The 16,665-nt window shown below is 41.6% G+C and overlaps 2 protein-coding genes across 2 annotated transcripts; one reads left to right on the forward strand and one right to left on the reverse strand.

Annotated features, from left to right (window-relative positions):
- The first annotated feature begins 519 nt into the window (after positions 1 to 519).
- Positions 520 to 4,492, forward strand: si:dkey-283b15.2 (neuronal pentraxin-1). Its single transcript, XM_061081901.1, has 5 exons — positions 520 to 1,203; positions 2,168 to 2,621; positions 3,067 to 3,320; positions 3,432 to 3,611; positions 4,283 to 4,492. Exons 1-5 carry the CDS (start codon positions 520 to 522, stop codon positions 4,490 to 4,492), a joined length of 1,782 nt encoding a protein of 593 aa, XP_060937884.1.
- Positions 4,493 to 5,786: 1,294 nt separating this feature from the next.
- Positions 5,787 to 15,625, reverse strand: cyth2 (cytohesin 2). The gene is made up of 12 exons (XM_061080448.1): positions 15,452 to 15,625; positions 13,465 to 13,615; positions 12,791 to 12,857; positions 12,593 to 12,711; positions 12,429 to 12,509; positions 12,080 to 12,192; positions 10,979 to 11,127; positions 10,748 to 10,859; positions 9,984 to 10,060; positions 9,280 to 9,351; positions 9,043 to 9,197; positions 5,787 to 8,925 (listed from the first exon to the last, which is right to left on the reverse strand). The coding sequence occupies exons 1-12, from the start codon at positions 15,516 to 15,518 to the stop codon at positions 8,838 to 8,840; spliced, it is 1,251 nt and encodes a 416-aa protein (XP_060936431.1). The 5' UTR covers positions 15,519 to 15,625; the 3' UTR covers positions 5,787 to 8,837.
- Between the last annotated feature and the right edge of the window lie 1,040 nt (positions 15,626 to 16,665).

The following is a 16,665-nucleotide window of genomic DNA, read 5'->3' on the forward strand; positions in this document are numbered from 1 at the left end:
TCACGCTGAGGCGTTCAAACACCGCTACGTCCTGCGGAGAACTGGAGACCTTTATATTTGTCGCCCTGGTCCAGAACTTAACCTACACGCAGTATGATGTGTTTAAGGAAACTGACACTACAACTACAGTAAAAAGCAAAGAGAGATATTTGAAAATAATTAAAACCAGCCTTTTGGGCTTATTTAAGGTTCAGGTGCAAACTCCTAAATCTCCCCCTTGTGAATTACCTTTATGTAAGATCTGATGTTTTGTCTTCCAGGTTTATTCGTTTCTTCAGTGACGGAGAGAAAAACAGGAAACTCAGAGTTAAAATAAATTCTCTAACAGAAAAAGAGAAGATAAAACAGATGGATCCATTCTTCACAGATGAGTGGAAACTTGGAGAACTTTCTTATCTTGCTCCCTGATGTCTCCTTCACAACAACACAGAAGTCAAAACAGTCTTTACTGCAACTGGCATCGCACGGTTTGAAATCAAGCCGAGCTCCATAGTGTTTGTGGCTTCACTGTGGACGGAGATGATGAGGAACTCTCAGTCTCTTCACCTCTTCCTTGTTCCCACTGTGTTTTCTCTACTTTCACTCCTCCTTTGTCGAGCGTCTGCCACTGCAGGCTCCGACTATGACTTCAGAGCCCAACCCCGCTTCGTCTGCACCCCTCTTCCCGTGGATGCAGACCCGGCCTGCTTCCCCACTTCGCCTCCAAGCTCAAGTCCGACAGGGCCCAGCGGACCAGGTTATCAAAATGCACCTCCTGCTGGATGGTGGGGGGCAAGCGAGGAGGCCAAAGCCACCATCCTCCACCTGAGGGAGAGCCTTGTGCGGCAGAAGGAGACCATCCTGGACCAGAGGGAGACCATAAGGGAGCTGACGGCCAAGCTCACCCTGTGTGAGGGCTTCGGCCGCGGCGGGGCGCCTCATGACTCCCACCACACCACAGGCTCCAACTCCCACCACGCAGGGGCGGCCAGCCATCCCACTGACCACGGGCACCATAGCAACCAGCCGGGTCACCATGGGAACGGCAACCTCATACCAGACTCGCCCCACCATCCCTCTGTAGGGGGGCAAGGATCTGATGGAGGTCACAGCAGCAACAACCAGGGGAAGGATAAACATGTGGCACCGGGGGACATCTCATCGTCACCAGAGCAGATGGAGAGGATGCTGCAGGCGCTGAAGGAGAGGCTGGACAACTTACAGGTGAGAAGCAAAACTTTTTCAACTTTGTATCCGCGAATAATATCTACAGAACTACAGAAAAGAAAGGTATGTGTATATCAAAAAACACAGCTTGTAGTGAAAATATATAAGGGTGGAGAAAGGGGCTTGTGATGCAAGAAAGCTTTTTCTCGTTTGGACACACTAATGCTGTCGTCAGCGGATTGTTTGTCGATTAAACAAATCCCAAAGTAGTGTGTCTGCTAATCCTTGAGACATAGGAACAATGAATTGCTTAAGCTCATAAGGCCACTCACTACGATGGAAAGAGAGACACTTTGAAGTCCCTCAGTGGGGGGGGGGGGCTCAGAGCAGCCACAGGCTCAGAGGTGGACGTCACAGATGAAGATGATTGATTTAAGTTGTGGATGAAATCTGAAGGTTTTCCAGCCCGGATTTCTCTAAAGTTACCGGGAGTGTGGACTCTCCTGGTGAATCTAGGTGTTCTGCTTTGTCTCCCCCCATCTTTGGATGGTGATCACAGGCAGATGTCACGGGCTGTAGCGTGTGCGTGTGTCGGTGGTGTGGCACGGGTCTAAGATCAGCAGTAATTATGGTGATCTCCCTTGACAGACTAGTAATCAGGGGAAGGAGCTGAACAAAGCCTGGATTACCTGAGAAGGAGAAACAGAGGCAGATACAGGAAGATACACTGAATGTTAGAGGGATGACAAAGTAAACCTGACTGCTGCTTTGACAGAAACAAGATGATTAGTGACTCTAGATCACAGACAAAGATGTGCAAAATACACACAAGTGTTTTCTCAGGTGACAAACCAGCACGTTCGATTCCCTGATGCCAGTGTGACTCTCTGCCAAAGCAGCTCAGAGGTCGTCTCAGTTTACTGGCTGTTAAACTGTCTGTTGCAAGTAGGAATCACAGGAGCTTAGGTGACAGGAAATACTCAAGACTTCACCTCTGTTCTCCTCTGATCTCCCTCTGCAGAAGAGGAACACGTCCATCGCCTACTCTAGCTCCCTGAAGGAGCTGCTGCAGAGGAAGATCAGCACTCTGGAGGAGCAGCTGCAGCATCGCACCGCCGCCCTCAACAGCCCCGAGCGCCACGAGGACGGCGACCATCACGAGGACGGACACCCAGGTGACCACAGCGACGACCACAACGACAGACACCACGATGACCACGACGACAGCGGGAGCCACGCCGATCACCACGACGACAGTCACAATGATGACCACCACGACGCAGATGGTCACCATGACGACCATGATGACGACCGCCACCATGATGACGATGATGAAGATGATGATGATGATGACCATGACAATAATGAAGCAGACAGTCACGGTTACCTTCCACACCCTGGATACAGAGCTCCAGGCCCTCGAACTGGTTTCCACAATAAACTGGAGTCGGTGCTCAACCAGCTGCACTTCACAGGTACACAACGTAAAAACACAAAAAAACACACAAACAATAACAAGAAATGAGTCACATCAAGGTCCTGTTAATGAAGTTGTGTATTCATTTTATCAGTATAAAGTTTTCTTTTGTTAGGTTCATCACTCCAGCTCATTTTCATCTGTTTATTTCAATCGTTATCTTATTAAATGTTATTGAAAATAGTTTGTAACTGACAAACAAATGTCATAACTGAAAAGGTCCAGGCCAGATACTAAATGTCAAAGTACTCAAAGACGAGAAGGATTTTCACAAGGAAAAACAAAAGCAACAATCTGAGGTGCAATTTCACGACAATTGTGAAAACTAAATTGGCTGAGAAAGATCATGTGATACGATGGAAAGCTCCAGACTTAGAGCAGATACTAAACCTTGAGTTGAGGCTGCTCTTTCCAGGAATGATGTTATGTTTCCTTTCAACCAGGTTCCAGCAACACACAATCCCTGAGTCCTGATGCCTTCCAGATCAGCTTCCCCATGAGAACCAACTACATGTACGGGCGGGTGAAGAAGACTCTGCTGCAGGAGATCTTCGCTCTGACTCTGTGTCTCTGGATGAAGGCCGGCGCTGGAGCCAGCCTGGGGACGCCCTTCTCTTACTCTGCCCCGGGACAGGCCAACGAACTGGTGCTGATTGAGTGGGGGGACAACCCCTTAGAGCTGCTGATCGACGACAAGGTGAGGGGGAGGGAACGATGAACTAGAACTCTGAGCTACAGTGAACACATTCAAAAGAGATGTTACACTAGGACAGATTGAATGAGTCTCACCTCTCTGTCTCACACGCAGGCGGTGACGTTGCCCCTGTCTGTGAGTGACGGGAAGTGGCACCATGTGTGTGTGACCTGGTCAACCCGGGACGGACAGTGGGAGGCCTACCAGGACGGAGTGCAGAGAGGGTCCGGGATCAATCTCTCTCCCTGGCGCCCCATCAGACCTGGAGGGGTCTTCATCCTCGGACAGGAACAGGTAAAGACCATAGACAGCATACAGACAGAGGAAGTTATATATTTTGAAGATGCACAGAAACCCGTGCAAAATTATACTTGACTGTGGGAATATAGATTAGATTCAACTTTATTGTCATTGCACAGTACAAGTACTTATACAACGAAATGCAGTTTAGCATCTAACCAGAAGTGCAAAAAAGGCAGTAAAAGTGCAGAGTATTGTGCATATTAAAGTGAAAATGTAAATAAATAAGATCTGTACAGTAAGAAATATATATGGAATATTTCAGTATTAACAGGAATTGTGAGATATAAGGACGATGAATACACTATGAGCAGGATAAAAATATAAATATATATAAATATGAATACACTATAAGAGGGATAATACAGTAGTAAAAAAAGTAACAGTTAGTGCAAATGTACAAATGTTCAAATGTTCAGTGGTTGGAGGAGGGTGTGTGGCAGTCCAAGCCAGGGTGGAGGGGGGGAGTATATGAGTATTGTGCATATTAAAGTGAAAATGTAAATAAATAAGATCTGTAGCTAAATCTGGGGAGACACTGAGCCTTGCGTTGTGCACGCGCCGCCATCTTGTTTTTTTTATAATATTGATGTAAATGATCAAACTGTCACATAAAGGTTTAAAAAAAAAAAAAGTCTGACTCTTCCCGTGCCTCTGTCCCACAGGACACACTGGGAGGTCGTTTCGACGCCACTCAGTCATACGTGGGTGAGATGGCCGACCTCCACCTGTGGTCCAACGTCCTGAGCGCCAGTGACATCTACAGCCTGGCGTCCTGCGGCAGCTACCTGAGAGGAGACGTCATCGCCTGGTCCGACGCTGACGTGGAGCTTCACGGAGGCGTAGCCAGATACCCCTTTGACCCCTGTCACTGAACGGCCAGTGAAGAAACAAACTGGGGGGAGGCTGAGACATAAATGAGAATAACTGATATAGAAACAACAGAGAGTGAAGATGGTGTGTGAATGAAACAACAGTCCCATTGGACGGGATGATCCCTCAACTCCTTCACTCTTTCAATCATTGCCTTGATTTTAACTTCATTGGTGATTAATATAAAAATAAAAAAAGTTAAAATACAAAAAACAGACTGATCTGTGTTGACAGATGGTGTGTAGGGGCTGTGGTGCTTCTGGATCTTAGTGACTGACCATAATCGAATGTGTTCATAAACTAGGGTTGTATTTGAAACAGATGAGTGCTGTATGTGACATATTGTCATGTTGTTAATAAGACTGTGGGGTCTGTGGGCCTGTTCACAGACCTTTTGTGAGTTCTGTGGTGGTGAAGTGACCAACTGTTATCTTGTTAGTAGGATATTGATAGAAATCCTTTTTCTACTCTGGATTCTCTTTTTTCTAAAAAGGTTTCCACTGACGACATACAGCTAATTTACCAAAGAAACTGTAGAATTGCTGTTTTTATAATCTATAGATAGACTGTTGGTTTTGAGAGGAATAATGAGAAGTCAGTCACATTTTGTGTTTTACAGAATCTGCTGGTTCTTACATTTAATACAGGGACTATATCTACATTATTAATACAAGGTTTCTTGTCACAATTTTATACTGCAAAAGGGCTTCATTAAAAAAATTTAAGTTTACAAAATCTTTTAAAACTTTTATACATTCTACAATGCTAAACAGAGCATTGACATTTCTCATTTTATCTTGATTAGATTAATATTTGATTCGAACTTGAAATCTGACTGATGTGTTTTGTGTAATAAGGTCATTGCTCTGTGGCTTTTCTTAATTTCTGGAATGATTTGTAACTGTTCTATATAAAAAATTGCCTAATTCCAGCCACGTTAGAACATTGATGTTGTTACGGTTTTGTCTTTTTTTGTAAATGTAAATAAAAACGTGAAAGATAGGTCTTCGTTTTTCATTCTTGGTAGAGTTCATCTTGTGGTGACCGGTTCTCTGTTGGGCTATGTATTGATTATCACAGTCTCGCCACAGTGAAGACGACATCCAGCAAAAAGGTTGTTGACGATTAAGTCTCAGAGACATCTTCTGAAGTTACTTATCTTTCCATCGCTTCATGAACCTCATACAACTGCAAAGGCCCAAATTATACTGAACTAATGCAACTTGATATGCAAATAAAACAAACACTTCATCACACAGATTAAATAGCGGACACAAATAAAGCCACCAGTCATCATCTCTGTTCACCGTTTATTGTTACACAGTAGTTTTCTGGCACCAATGAATCGTGGTTTTCCTTTTGCTACATTTACAGATGATCTATCCATCTTCACCTCACAGTAAATAAAAATAAATAAATACAAAATAAAGGTGTTTCTTCGTAAAGAGGTGACTCTGGCGGTCAAAGGAATCAGAGACAGAGGACCAGTTTTGGTTGGATTAATTTCTGTGTTCGTTCTGTTGTTATATAGAAACATTATGTGTCCAGACAGTAAGTGTTTTTGGCAACTTTGCACTTCAAGAATACCCAGAAGGTGGAGGCCTACAGACAGCCCATGTGCTCTGTGCACTAACATGGCTGTACAAGTAGGCCTTCAGGTCAGTTTGATGAAGTGGGAGAGTAAAAAGGCAATCATTGATCTGTGCTCCAATGACCAATCACTGGCTGCGTCTTTAAAAAAAAGGTGGCAATATTTCGATCACACAGAAAAGAGCTCGTTCAGCTTCATGCGACACAATCTCTATCAGATGAGCTGATACAGAAACTGTTGCGGCTACAGCTGGAACTGCCCGGCAGATGGAGTTGTACATTTCAACACAGTTCATGATTCATCCATCAGCATATTGCAGTGTGCATGTATTTGTGTCTCTGTTGGACCACCAGGAGAGGGCGCTACACAGTACCGGAGTTGTATTGTCAGTCAAAGTCATGGCATTTTCTTCAAAATGCTAAAATTGATAAAGTGCAGTAGATAATTGTTCCTACCATCTAAAAATGCCAACTTCAACAAACTACCAGAAATAACAGTTTATGAACTGGAAGTCAAGCAAATCTATCACTGGACATTAAGCTAAACTTGTTAGTGATTCATTACATCTGAATGATTTTACTATCACGTAATGAATCAAAGATTATTAGTGTTCCTTGTTTTTTCGTCTGTTTGTTTTTATCACTGTAATATGATTTAAAATTGCAGGACAGCAGGCAGCCAATGGTTTAAAAACATTAGTTTAACAGACAGTGAGAGTAATATCTGTTTGTGCTTTACTGAGTCTGATTAACATCAAGATCTGGAATTAAATCAGACCACGTCTCCCAATTATCTTTCCTAAAGAAACTAATAATAGTAACAATTTACTTTAGGCATAAATCCGCTTCCACATTAAAAGCAGTTTGTCTAAGTCAACAGGGAACACTAACACTTTTCAAATCAGTGCACTAGCATGATCAGCGACACATCGGTGACTACAACCGATGCCTCCGTTTATCAACATGCAGGTCTACAGTAGCTCGTACAAAAATCAGAATTTAACAAAAGATAAAGAATAAATTAAATCATTTCTATGTGTATCGTAAACAAATATGCTAACATCTATTTACAAAAAGTATACATTGTAATGAGCTGCCTTTGTGATTCATGAAACTCGCGAAAGCGGACAGATCTGGCTCTAAGGGATGTTATTACTAAAGAGAGAGAGAGAGTTCAGGGGTTGTCTAGTAGTGCTGAACAAGCAGGAAATGGTTTATGGCATGCTGCAAGGTTAAATATGAGAGGACATGATGATAACTGTTCACTATAGTGTTATAAAGGATTCGATAACGAAGCCCTGGACTGGGTTTCTATTTCACTGGTTTTCAGACATGCTGAAGAAAATATACAAGTTTTCTCTGTGAGCTGAAAGCAGCTGTTAGCAAGAAGACTAACTACTTGAAAGACCAGCGTGTAGGATTTACCGGCATCTAGTGGTGAGATAGAAAATTGCAACCAGAATTATACCCCACCTATCACCCTTCCCTCTAAAAGCATGCAAGAGAATCTTAAGTGGCCCAAAACAAGAAAAGTCACACCCAGAGCTGTTGTTCAGTTTGTCTGTTTCCACTACTATAGAAACATGATGATGCAACATGGAGAAAATGTGTGGAAAATAACGTGTCTCTGTAGCTGTAAAGGATCCACCCTATATAAATCCTAGTGTCAGGGGATTATTCACAAATGAAAACATACTTGTGAATATTATATTAATTTATACCAACATATTTCTCTCAATCCTACACACTGGTCCTTTAATACTTAAGTGATTTTTTTGTCTCAAGGAGCGATCATATCTTAAGATCATCAGCAGCTTGGTGATATGATCAGGGACATTTTCCTCACATATTGGTTACAGTGTATAAGAGCCGATATTACGATGGAGCCGTTGAGTAATGGACACATCTCAAAATTCTAAAATCATTTGCTGCTTTTGTTTTACTCCTTCCTGACCGAATGAAACCGGATGTAGTGTGTTTGAGTAGTGAATTCACATTTTGTCTGTGTCAAGCACGGTCAAGAAAGGCAATTTCTCATTTAGGCAGCATTCATCCACCTGAAAGAATAATTCATGACAACTGAAGCTGCTTGCTACCCTGAATAAAACAATATTCACACTAATGGGGATACATCTCTGAACGCTTTTGATCCACAATAGACTTTTTAGATTGAGAATCTTATAGATGCTGAAAAGCCAATAAAATACACAAATATAAGATGGCTTCCATTAGGCATGCACAAATAACCATAAGTATTTCTGCAGAGCGACTTTGTTAATTAAGTGTGTAGAGGAAATAGCACCTTAACAAGATTCTTAAAATGGATCAAGATAACCAGAAATTATGGAAGTCTTTGCCTTTTTGAATCCTACTTTTGAAGCCCAACATTTGAAAATTTGTTGTGAATAAATTAAAGGCCAAAACAGGAAAGCTTTTTTTGAAATGGTCTGCATTAGTGTGAATATGGCTTATGACTTGTTTCACAGTTGAATGAAATGCTGAATGAGAGACGTGATGAAAGTACAGGACAGGCGTGTTGTGGCTGTAGTGTGTTGAGTTGAATATAACAGCAGTAGCATCAAGAACTAAGATAACAAGCAGCATTAGTGGATTAGCTCTTCACTCTGGATGCGTGAGGGAAGGTGGGAAAACAAAACCTGCGACCGCAGGTAGCAAAGATCAGAGAAAAAAATGCGTCCCATGTTGGAAGGAGAGATGTGAAGGACAGAGGAAGACGGAGTGAAAAAAGGGCATCATTTACGGTTGTTCCTCCTTCTTCTTCAGTGATATACGTTTCTTCCTGGCTGCGAGCATTTCATAGAAGGGATCCACACTGACGGCAGATCTAGACAGAGGACAAAGAAACAATCGTGAGGGAGGGGGATCATTAAAATTAGCATTTAGGTGCTTGTACCATCCAGGCAGTGGGTAGGAAAAGGAAATCAATTTTCTATTTACGTACTTGATGCTATGGATCCATTCATCCTTCTCCTCAGGTGTGGGGGCGGAGATGCGATAAACATTGTGGTTCCCCTCCACCACTCTCCCATCAGCCTCTGTCTTACAAGCCTTAATCAGCTGACCGCGGTTGTTGGGGATGTACAACTCAAAGCAGTTCTTTTGGGAGAAGGAGAAGGAGACTTTTAACAATTATGATACTGAGACTTGGGTATAAAGTTAAACAGGAAAGTAAACGTACTGGTTTCCTTGGATCTTCCACCTCACGGATACTTAGGTTTTCCAAGGGAATTATACCTCGCGGCTCCTTATCCTGTTAATGAAACACAAACAAATCTTTTTTTAATTCAGGCCCAAGAGGACTTTAAGCAAATAAAACACACACACACACACACTTAATTCAGAAGCACTATGATAAACCAGGTTAAATAACCAATCCACTGTCTTATTAAATGAATGTACTCTCAATACATTTGTATGTATTCTTTCACTTATTAACTTTGTATCTAGGTGAGGTTCAAGCTACAATAGTGTCTACATGGAATATTTGTTTTGTGGATTAGTGCTTTCACAAGTCTGGCATGTGTCTATTCTGGTTTTACTGAGCATGAGCCACCAAACCGGTTTCTCCTTTGTAGAGTTACAAAGTTACGGATCTAACCTTCATGTTCAGGGACTGCTCTTCTTTGCAGACACATGGCTTCCTTTTGCTTTGAACCCAATTCCTCTCCAAGAGCTTATTCTCTGTTATAGCTAAATTTCCGCTAACGCAAACAATCACAATTTTTAAACATAAATCGCTAAATAATCAAATAACGCTCTATAATAATTTCATAGAACTTCCAATACAAAAACACCCAATAATCATACAGAGCTTTTCAGCATCTTGTTTACTGAACCTGATGCATCTAGATGTGTCACACAAGAGAGGAAACCAAGACTTACTGTGGTGTATTCAAAGTAATAAAGACAGTTGTCTGTGAGAATGAACCACCGCCGTTTCCAGGTTTTCACCCGTCCACCTGAAAAACAACAACATGATCATAATGATGGGTGAGAGGAGAGGGAAAATATTTTCTTAAGCGGTTAAAGTGGAAGAGATATTAGTCTACAGTTTACATTCCTACATAACTATGTGGCTATTTTTTCTACAACTGTTTTAACTACGACAACTCCGACCGTACATACCTCCTGAGAAAACAAGCAGCAGCAGTAGAGGGTGGAAATCGCAGGGAGGAAGCAGACACAAAAGGGACCAGAGGATTCAGAGGGAGACAGAAGACCAAAAGAGAAAGAGAGAGGGGGGAGAACGGAGAGTAAGAGAAATGATATTAGTGACACACAGATCACAGGCCCCGCCATGCAGAAGAAAACAATCAGATTTTGAGCCTGCTGTGGCGCAAGAGAGTGAGTCTCTCGCTCTCCTTTGTGCTCCAGTAATGTTTTAATCATTGTGAGCTGACAATTCGGGTGGAGGCAAAGATCCAGCAAACCTCAGAGACAGGACAGAAGGTTCCTCGTAGCATAAAGAGCTCAGAAGAGAACTGAGTACAGTGGCCCACAGATCATGTTTTCTCACTAGATCCTTTCAATATGCATCTTTAACAACGATAAACAGAGTTTGTCAGTAGAAGTTCAACTGTATTAAGGCTGGCAGGTTGCAGCAGTACTCCTCAACAAGGCTGAAAGATCCCCTGGCATCATCTCACCGAGTTTAAGGAGCCAGCCCTCTCTGTCCGGGTTGAAGAACGTGTGAGTCAGGTCGTTGCCGTCGTCCTCTGGGATCTTGAAGGGCTCATTTTTTATGCTTTCGTAGAGATTCTACAGTGACAGATATGATGATAAACTGAATTTAGATATGTTCTTCATTTTAATTGTCATTTTAATGTCAATTGTCACTTGACCATCAGCAAAGGAAGACAACAAAGAGATCATCATACTCTGAGTAGATCCTCCGGCAGGTCTCCTCCCTCGTTGATGCCTCGGTTCATGGAGATGAAGCGGTCCAATCCGGGTTTGTCCCTCACGTTGGGGTTATGGAGGCTCGTGTTCAGCATGATGATGGCAAATGACAGCACATAACATGTGTCTGCAATCAGGGGAGACATGCAGGAGAATGCAGCAGTTATGAGTTTTGTTCTGTGCACTGACTAAAGCGAATAATCTTAAAAATATCATCAGTTAACAAAACAGCTTGGTTTCATTATAATCTAAAATATAGCTATATAGTACTACGATAATTCTATCTGAAACCACAGTCTAGACTACACAGGTTAAAATGTGTTTTTCACATGATAAATCTACTGTGATACTTCTGTTTCATATAAGGGAATGCTGAGTGAAGTCATCTCCAACTATTTAAAAGATTCCCTGTGAAGTTATTGGCTTCTATCGTATTTATGGGCGACAGTCATCAACAGGAGGGATAACACACATGGATATGCTGCTAAGTGTCAGCATAGGCAGTATCTGTGTCATGGCCTCCATCTGAGATGCAATGGTCTGTAAATAATTAAGCTCTCAGCTGGCATGAATGGTGGCTAGAAGCTAGTTGAACTGTTTAACAGCTGTACCAATACCGAAATTCTTCTGTACACAGAAATATATATTTGCTGGTATATTAACGTTTAAAATCTCATTTATATAAATATATAAACGTTAGGGATACACACATTGTATTATGGTGGGTAACACTAAATAGAAACAATGGGACAACTCCACAGGGAATCTTTAAGGAAATAATGAATAAAAACACAAAAAAACTTTTACTGAAAAGTGATGTTTACGGTCAGACTCAGTGGAGTTCCATTAAGATAATGTTTGGCAAGAGGGTAATTGTCTGAGTGAGTGAAATCACTTCCTCTCAACTCATTTATTGTTGTGTTGAAAGGAATCAAAGAACTGACAATTAAATGTAAACTCAAATGTAAAAACTGATTGAGTGGCCCCTTCCTGTGATCCATCCACTACAGATAAGAACCTTTATTTACCATAAAGCCTACCTTACATAAAGCAGTATGATTGTGAGTGTTTGTTTTTACCTGTGCTCTGGAAGACACCGGGGTTGCAGTGGCAATATCTCTGAGCAAAAGCCTCCATCATTCTGTCAATCTTTTGAGCTTCACCGGGCAAACGGAAACTCCACAGGAACTGTCTGCAGAAAACAGGTCGAGGTTTAGGTCAATTCTACAGAACAAACTCTGCTCAAGGTGGATTTCAACAGTCACAATGGCTCTGTTGTATAAATTTTCCTTCCTTTAGTTGAACTGGCAATGAGAGTGGGACTTTCCATTGTTGAGGGTTGTTTATCTGAGAATGTCAGGATACTAGTAAAGAGGTTTTGTCCTTGGTTCAAAACAAAAGAAAAATGCTAGAGTGAACGGAGTTTACCTGAGAGCCTGGACGAGGTTGAGATCAGTGAACTCATGGAGGTCCACAAAAGCCTGAAGAACTTTGAGGTTGAAGTCGTCCCTGCAGTGAATCAACATAGAGCACGGTTACAAAGGCTGACACAGAATGAGAAAAAAGGCCAAGTGTATTAGTAGGCATAGCACCTTTCTCCCAGGTAATCTCCTATAGCCGTCTTGTTGAGTCCCTCTCCTTTGTACAAGAACTGAGAGACGTCCTCTGAAGTGTGTCTGAGCATCTCGTTCTCCACCAGAAACACAATGCCCTGCAGAGAGCAGAGACAGTCAGTCCCCACACAGGCAACACAGACAAATTATACCTGTAAATATACTAAGGACTTTTACCTTTTTTGGGTCCATGTTGAATTTCTTCCTTCCCATTGCCACATGCCTGCTTTTCTGTAGAGTTTTACTGCAAAGCGGAGACGTGGTTTAGTCTTTGATCAAATAACTCAGTGGTCATTGGTCAAACACAAATTACTTAAGACCACACGGGAAGAACATTTTATGTATAAAACTAGTTTCTAATATCCTTCATTACATCACGCACATTTGCAAACACTGATGCAGTGTCTCAAATCTAATTATTTAGTACACTCATATGTAGTTAATGTGTACACAGTATATTCAATGGCGTAGTGAGACATTATACTCACTCACTGGAAAGCATATTCATAACAAACAACCACGATTCCCACTCAACAACATATCTGACGACTGTTTTGATCATGTTACTTAAAAATGAATGTTTTGCTTTCTTGTGTGTGCCCCCTGTCCTGGGACAAGGTAATTGATGCTCCTTTGACACCATCATTTTTCTTTCTCCATCCTCTCCTCTCTCTACTTTGATGGCCCCGCCCTCTACGTAACAATTCAGGTGTGTATAGTGTACTGAATGATACCATACTTATGAGTATGAATGTACTTTTGAGCCCAAAATAGCAAGTGCAGATATTGAAGTACAGCACAAAATCTTTTTGGGGGTACAGCAGCAGTGTTGCTATGAATGTTCTTCTTACCTGCCCTCTGTGCTGGTCTCCAGTCCCTCCACCTCCATAATAGCTTCTCTTAATTCCTCCCTGAGCCTCTGGATCTCTTGGAGCAGGACGCCCTTTCTCCTGCGGATGTCCTCGAGCTCAGAGCGCTCCTCTGGGCTCAGGTCTACTGGGACTGGAAGGGAAGAGAAGAAGAATGACTCCACTGCTGCTGCTGCACATATAACAAGTGGTAACTGTGCCCAAATAACCTGAGGCAGAATGTCTATATTAGAAACATAAAAGCCTTACAAATACAACTATTTTGAGAACTGCATTGTTGCTCAAATTGGCTATGACCCATTCCTTCCATCTTACAATGGAAAGGAGTTGAGGAAGTGAGATAGTTGCTGTGGTAATTGAAGTTTCTGAAGGTGAATAAAACACAAAAGACAATGGGTAGGGATGTTTGTGTTTAGTTTCTCTTGTGTAAAGATAAATACCTTACAATAGTCTTTTATCATGGGCCTTGGTGATACATCACATTTACAAGGTATTTCCACAGCATTCCCAGCTTCTGCGAGTCATGTTTGTTTTGACGTGGTTTAGAAGGAAGCCTGACAGCTGAGTTACACCGTTTCCTGAACTTATTTGACCCCATGTGTTTGATTAACATATCCAATTACTTTTCTCAAAAACAATTTTGGGCAAACATCTTCTAAAGAAAAACAATCATGTTTATTCAAACTAGTTTATCAGGTACATCTAGTTTAGATGCTAATAAATTGGGTGGATAATTTCTCAATATCATATCATTCAACTTAGCAGCAGCACTTAACCCACATACCCGTAATAACCATACAGTTAAATTAACATCTCTGTCAAACAAGTTAATCTCTATCAAACAATTTAATCTCTATCAAACAATTTAATCTAAAAGTAAACATTATGACTTCAATGAAGGCAGAATTTATTGCACTGGTTTTGCATTGGATTACCATGCATGTCACAAACTGAGTATCTTCTGAAAGCCCCTCATAAATGTTGAGTGTACTAAAAACATAAGTCGCTAAATGACATGTAATGTAATGTTATGAAAGCTCCAATAGGGAAAAGCCCATAATATTGTCAGCTGTCAGTTTATTAGGTACATGAAAACATGCAGTCTAATACAAAAGTCTACAGATATTTCGTGTTATTGTTATTCTTTTGGAGAGGTGTACAGTATTAAAAATGTATAGTCATCCTGGAGGTTGTAGTTTGGGGTTCCCTTTTAACCGTATTGCATTACACATGGAGCTGATATATATAGTGTGGAGGAAATAATAGAAACATTTGTCAGTGTAAAGCAGCAACATTCAACAGCACCACAGACTGCAGCCTCCAAAGTGAAAGCTCAGGTGCAATGTGTTGCAGCACACAGACCGTCGACTGCAGCATCTTCACGCAGGTGTCATTCAACTGTCTCTATGTAAAGCCACGTTTTCTGTCTCGATGCATGTTGAGCAGAGATGTCGTGATGTTGTCCACAGCAGCCGGAGCCAGAGCCACAGCTTGTGATCTGGGCTCCTAAAGCCACCAGACCTCCTGTGTGTTTACTCTGTTGAACAAACAGCTGCTCCACAACACCACCAACCACGCCCACAGTCTGGATCACCTGCACGGCTTGACTCATCCTGCCGGAGCAACGCCACCGACCACAGGACGAGCCGGGGAAATATACACCGTCTCAACAAGGTCCTGCTCGTTAACCTGGGAGGCAGATCTGGGTGTTGAATGTCTACCGACGTTAGCTTCGAGCTCAAAGCCAAACAATCAATAGTTGGTTTTCTCCAGGCTGAGCTAGCACATGTTAGTGGTGTGTTTCAACACTTTAACTACTTTACATACGCACTCCCTTTCCCCTGAATCAATATATACACACACACTGTGATCAACGTGTCACGTTTAACTGAGCTACTAGCGAAGACACGACTAGCCGCGGCTAGCTAGCGGTAACCTGTGCAAACAGCTAGTCGGTTAGCTCACTTACTGTAGTCCAGGTCATCCATTTTGGGCGCTTTACTTTTCGGCATAAATAGTTCAGAGTCGACTGTCATTCAATATTGAAAAATTAGGGATATATGTGTAAATATATCCTCAAAAACTAAGTGGAAAAAAACGGCCAGAGCCTTCGTATCGAGACGCTGCACCGGAGACAAAGAAGGTGGCGACACCGGAAATGGTGTCTGTCAGTCGAGTGTGATACTTCCGGTCAGTGGTTTTTCAAAATACAATCAATTATATTAAGTGATGAAAATGAAGATATAATGTAGATCATGTTAGTGTTTGGCCTGAAGAGTCATTTGTTACTTCTCTTATGTGTAATTTTCACCTGGTACTATGATGTTCACTTTACATGGAGGTATGGTTAATTGTTTGAAAGTAGCTGCACATCCTTCTTTGCAGGCACTGACTAGGGGGATTTCTAGTATCTATTTCAAACTAAGAGACTATTATCTACATATGATAGTATCTATTTTAAGTCAGGACAGTAAGAGACAAGACATGAAATGCACTAACCCAATGCCTAAAAAATAATGGATATACAGGTAAACCTGTAGAATGCAAAACATTCCATCAATGCAGTTGGTCTGTTTTGACTTGATCTCACAACAAAGCCTGAGCCTTTCCAAAGGATACTTAAAGGTTGTAAAAACAGAGAACAAACTGTATTAAAGGGTCTTTGGGGTTTATTTATTTGTTATGAGTTCACTGCCATATTTCCTTAAACTTCCTAAGACCGCCAAATGTTTTCAGTTTAACACTAAACATATATCTACAAGTAATTTACAAGAGTAATGCAGAAGAATGGCCTGGACGAAGAAAAGAGTGCAACAATTATATTTTATTTCAGTTATTTATTTCCTTCCTTTATTATAGCGTGATTGAGACACAGTCTTCATCTGTGGGTTGTACTTTAAACAATGCCATTAGATACCAAGAAGAATGTTGTAACTCCCTTATCTTGATATCACCTGGTCCCTTCTGTTCTGTAAACGAAAACACATGACGAAAGACAAAATCACAGGAGATTTGGTCCAGATAAACTTGTTACATTTATTCCATACCATGTATAGCTATCAACTGTACATTGTATGTCTGTGTGTTCATTATTTTAGTAATAATTACAATTGCATTACAGGCAGCCCACTACAGACATCTTAGTTGCATCATCGACTGAAGAGTAATATCAAATTGGTCTAT

Source organism: Limanda limanda, chromosome 11 (genome assembly GCF_963576545.1).
Source record: "Limanda limanda chromosome 11, fLimLim1.1, whole genome shotgun sequence".
Taxonomy (NCBI): Eukaryota; Metazoa; Chordata; class Actinopteri; order Pleuronectiformes; family Pleuronectidae; genus Limanda; species Limanda limanda.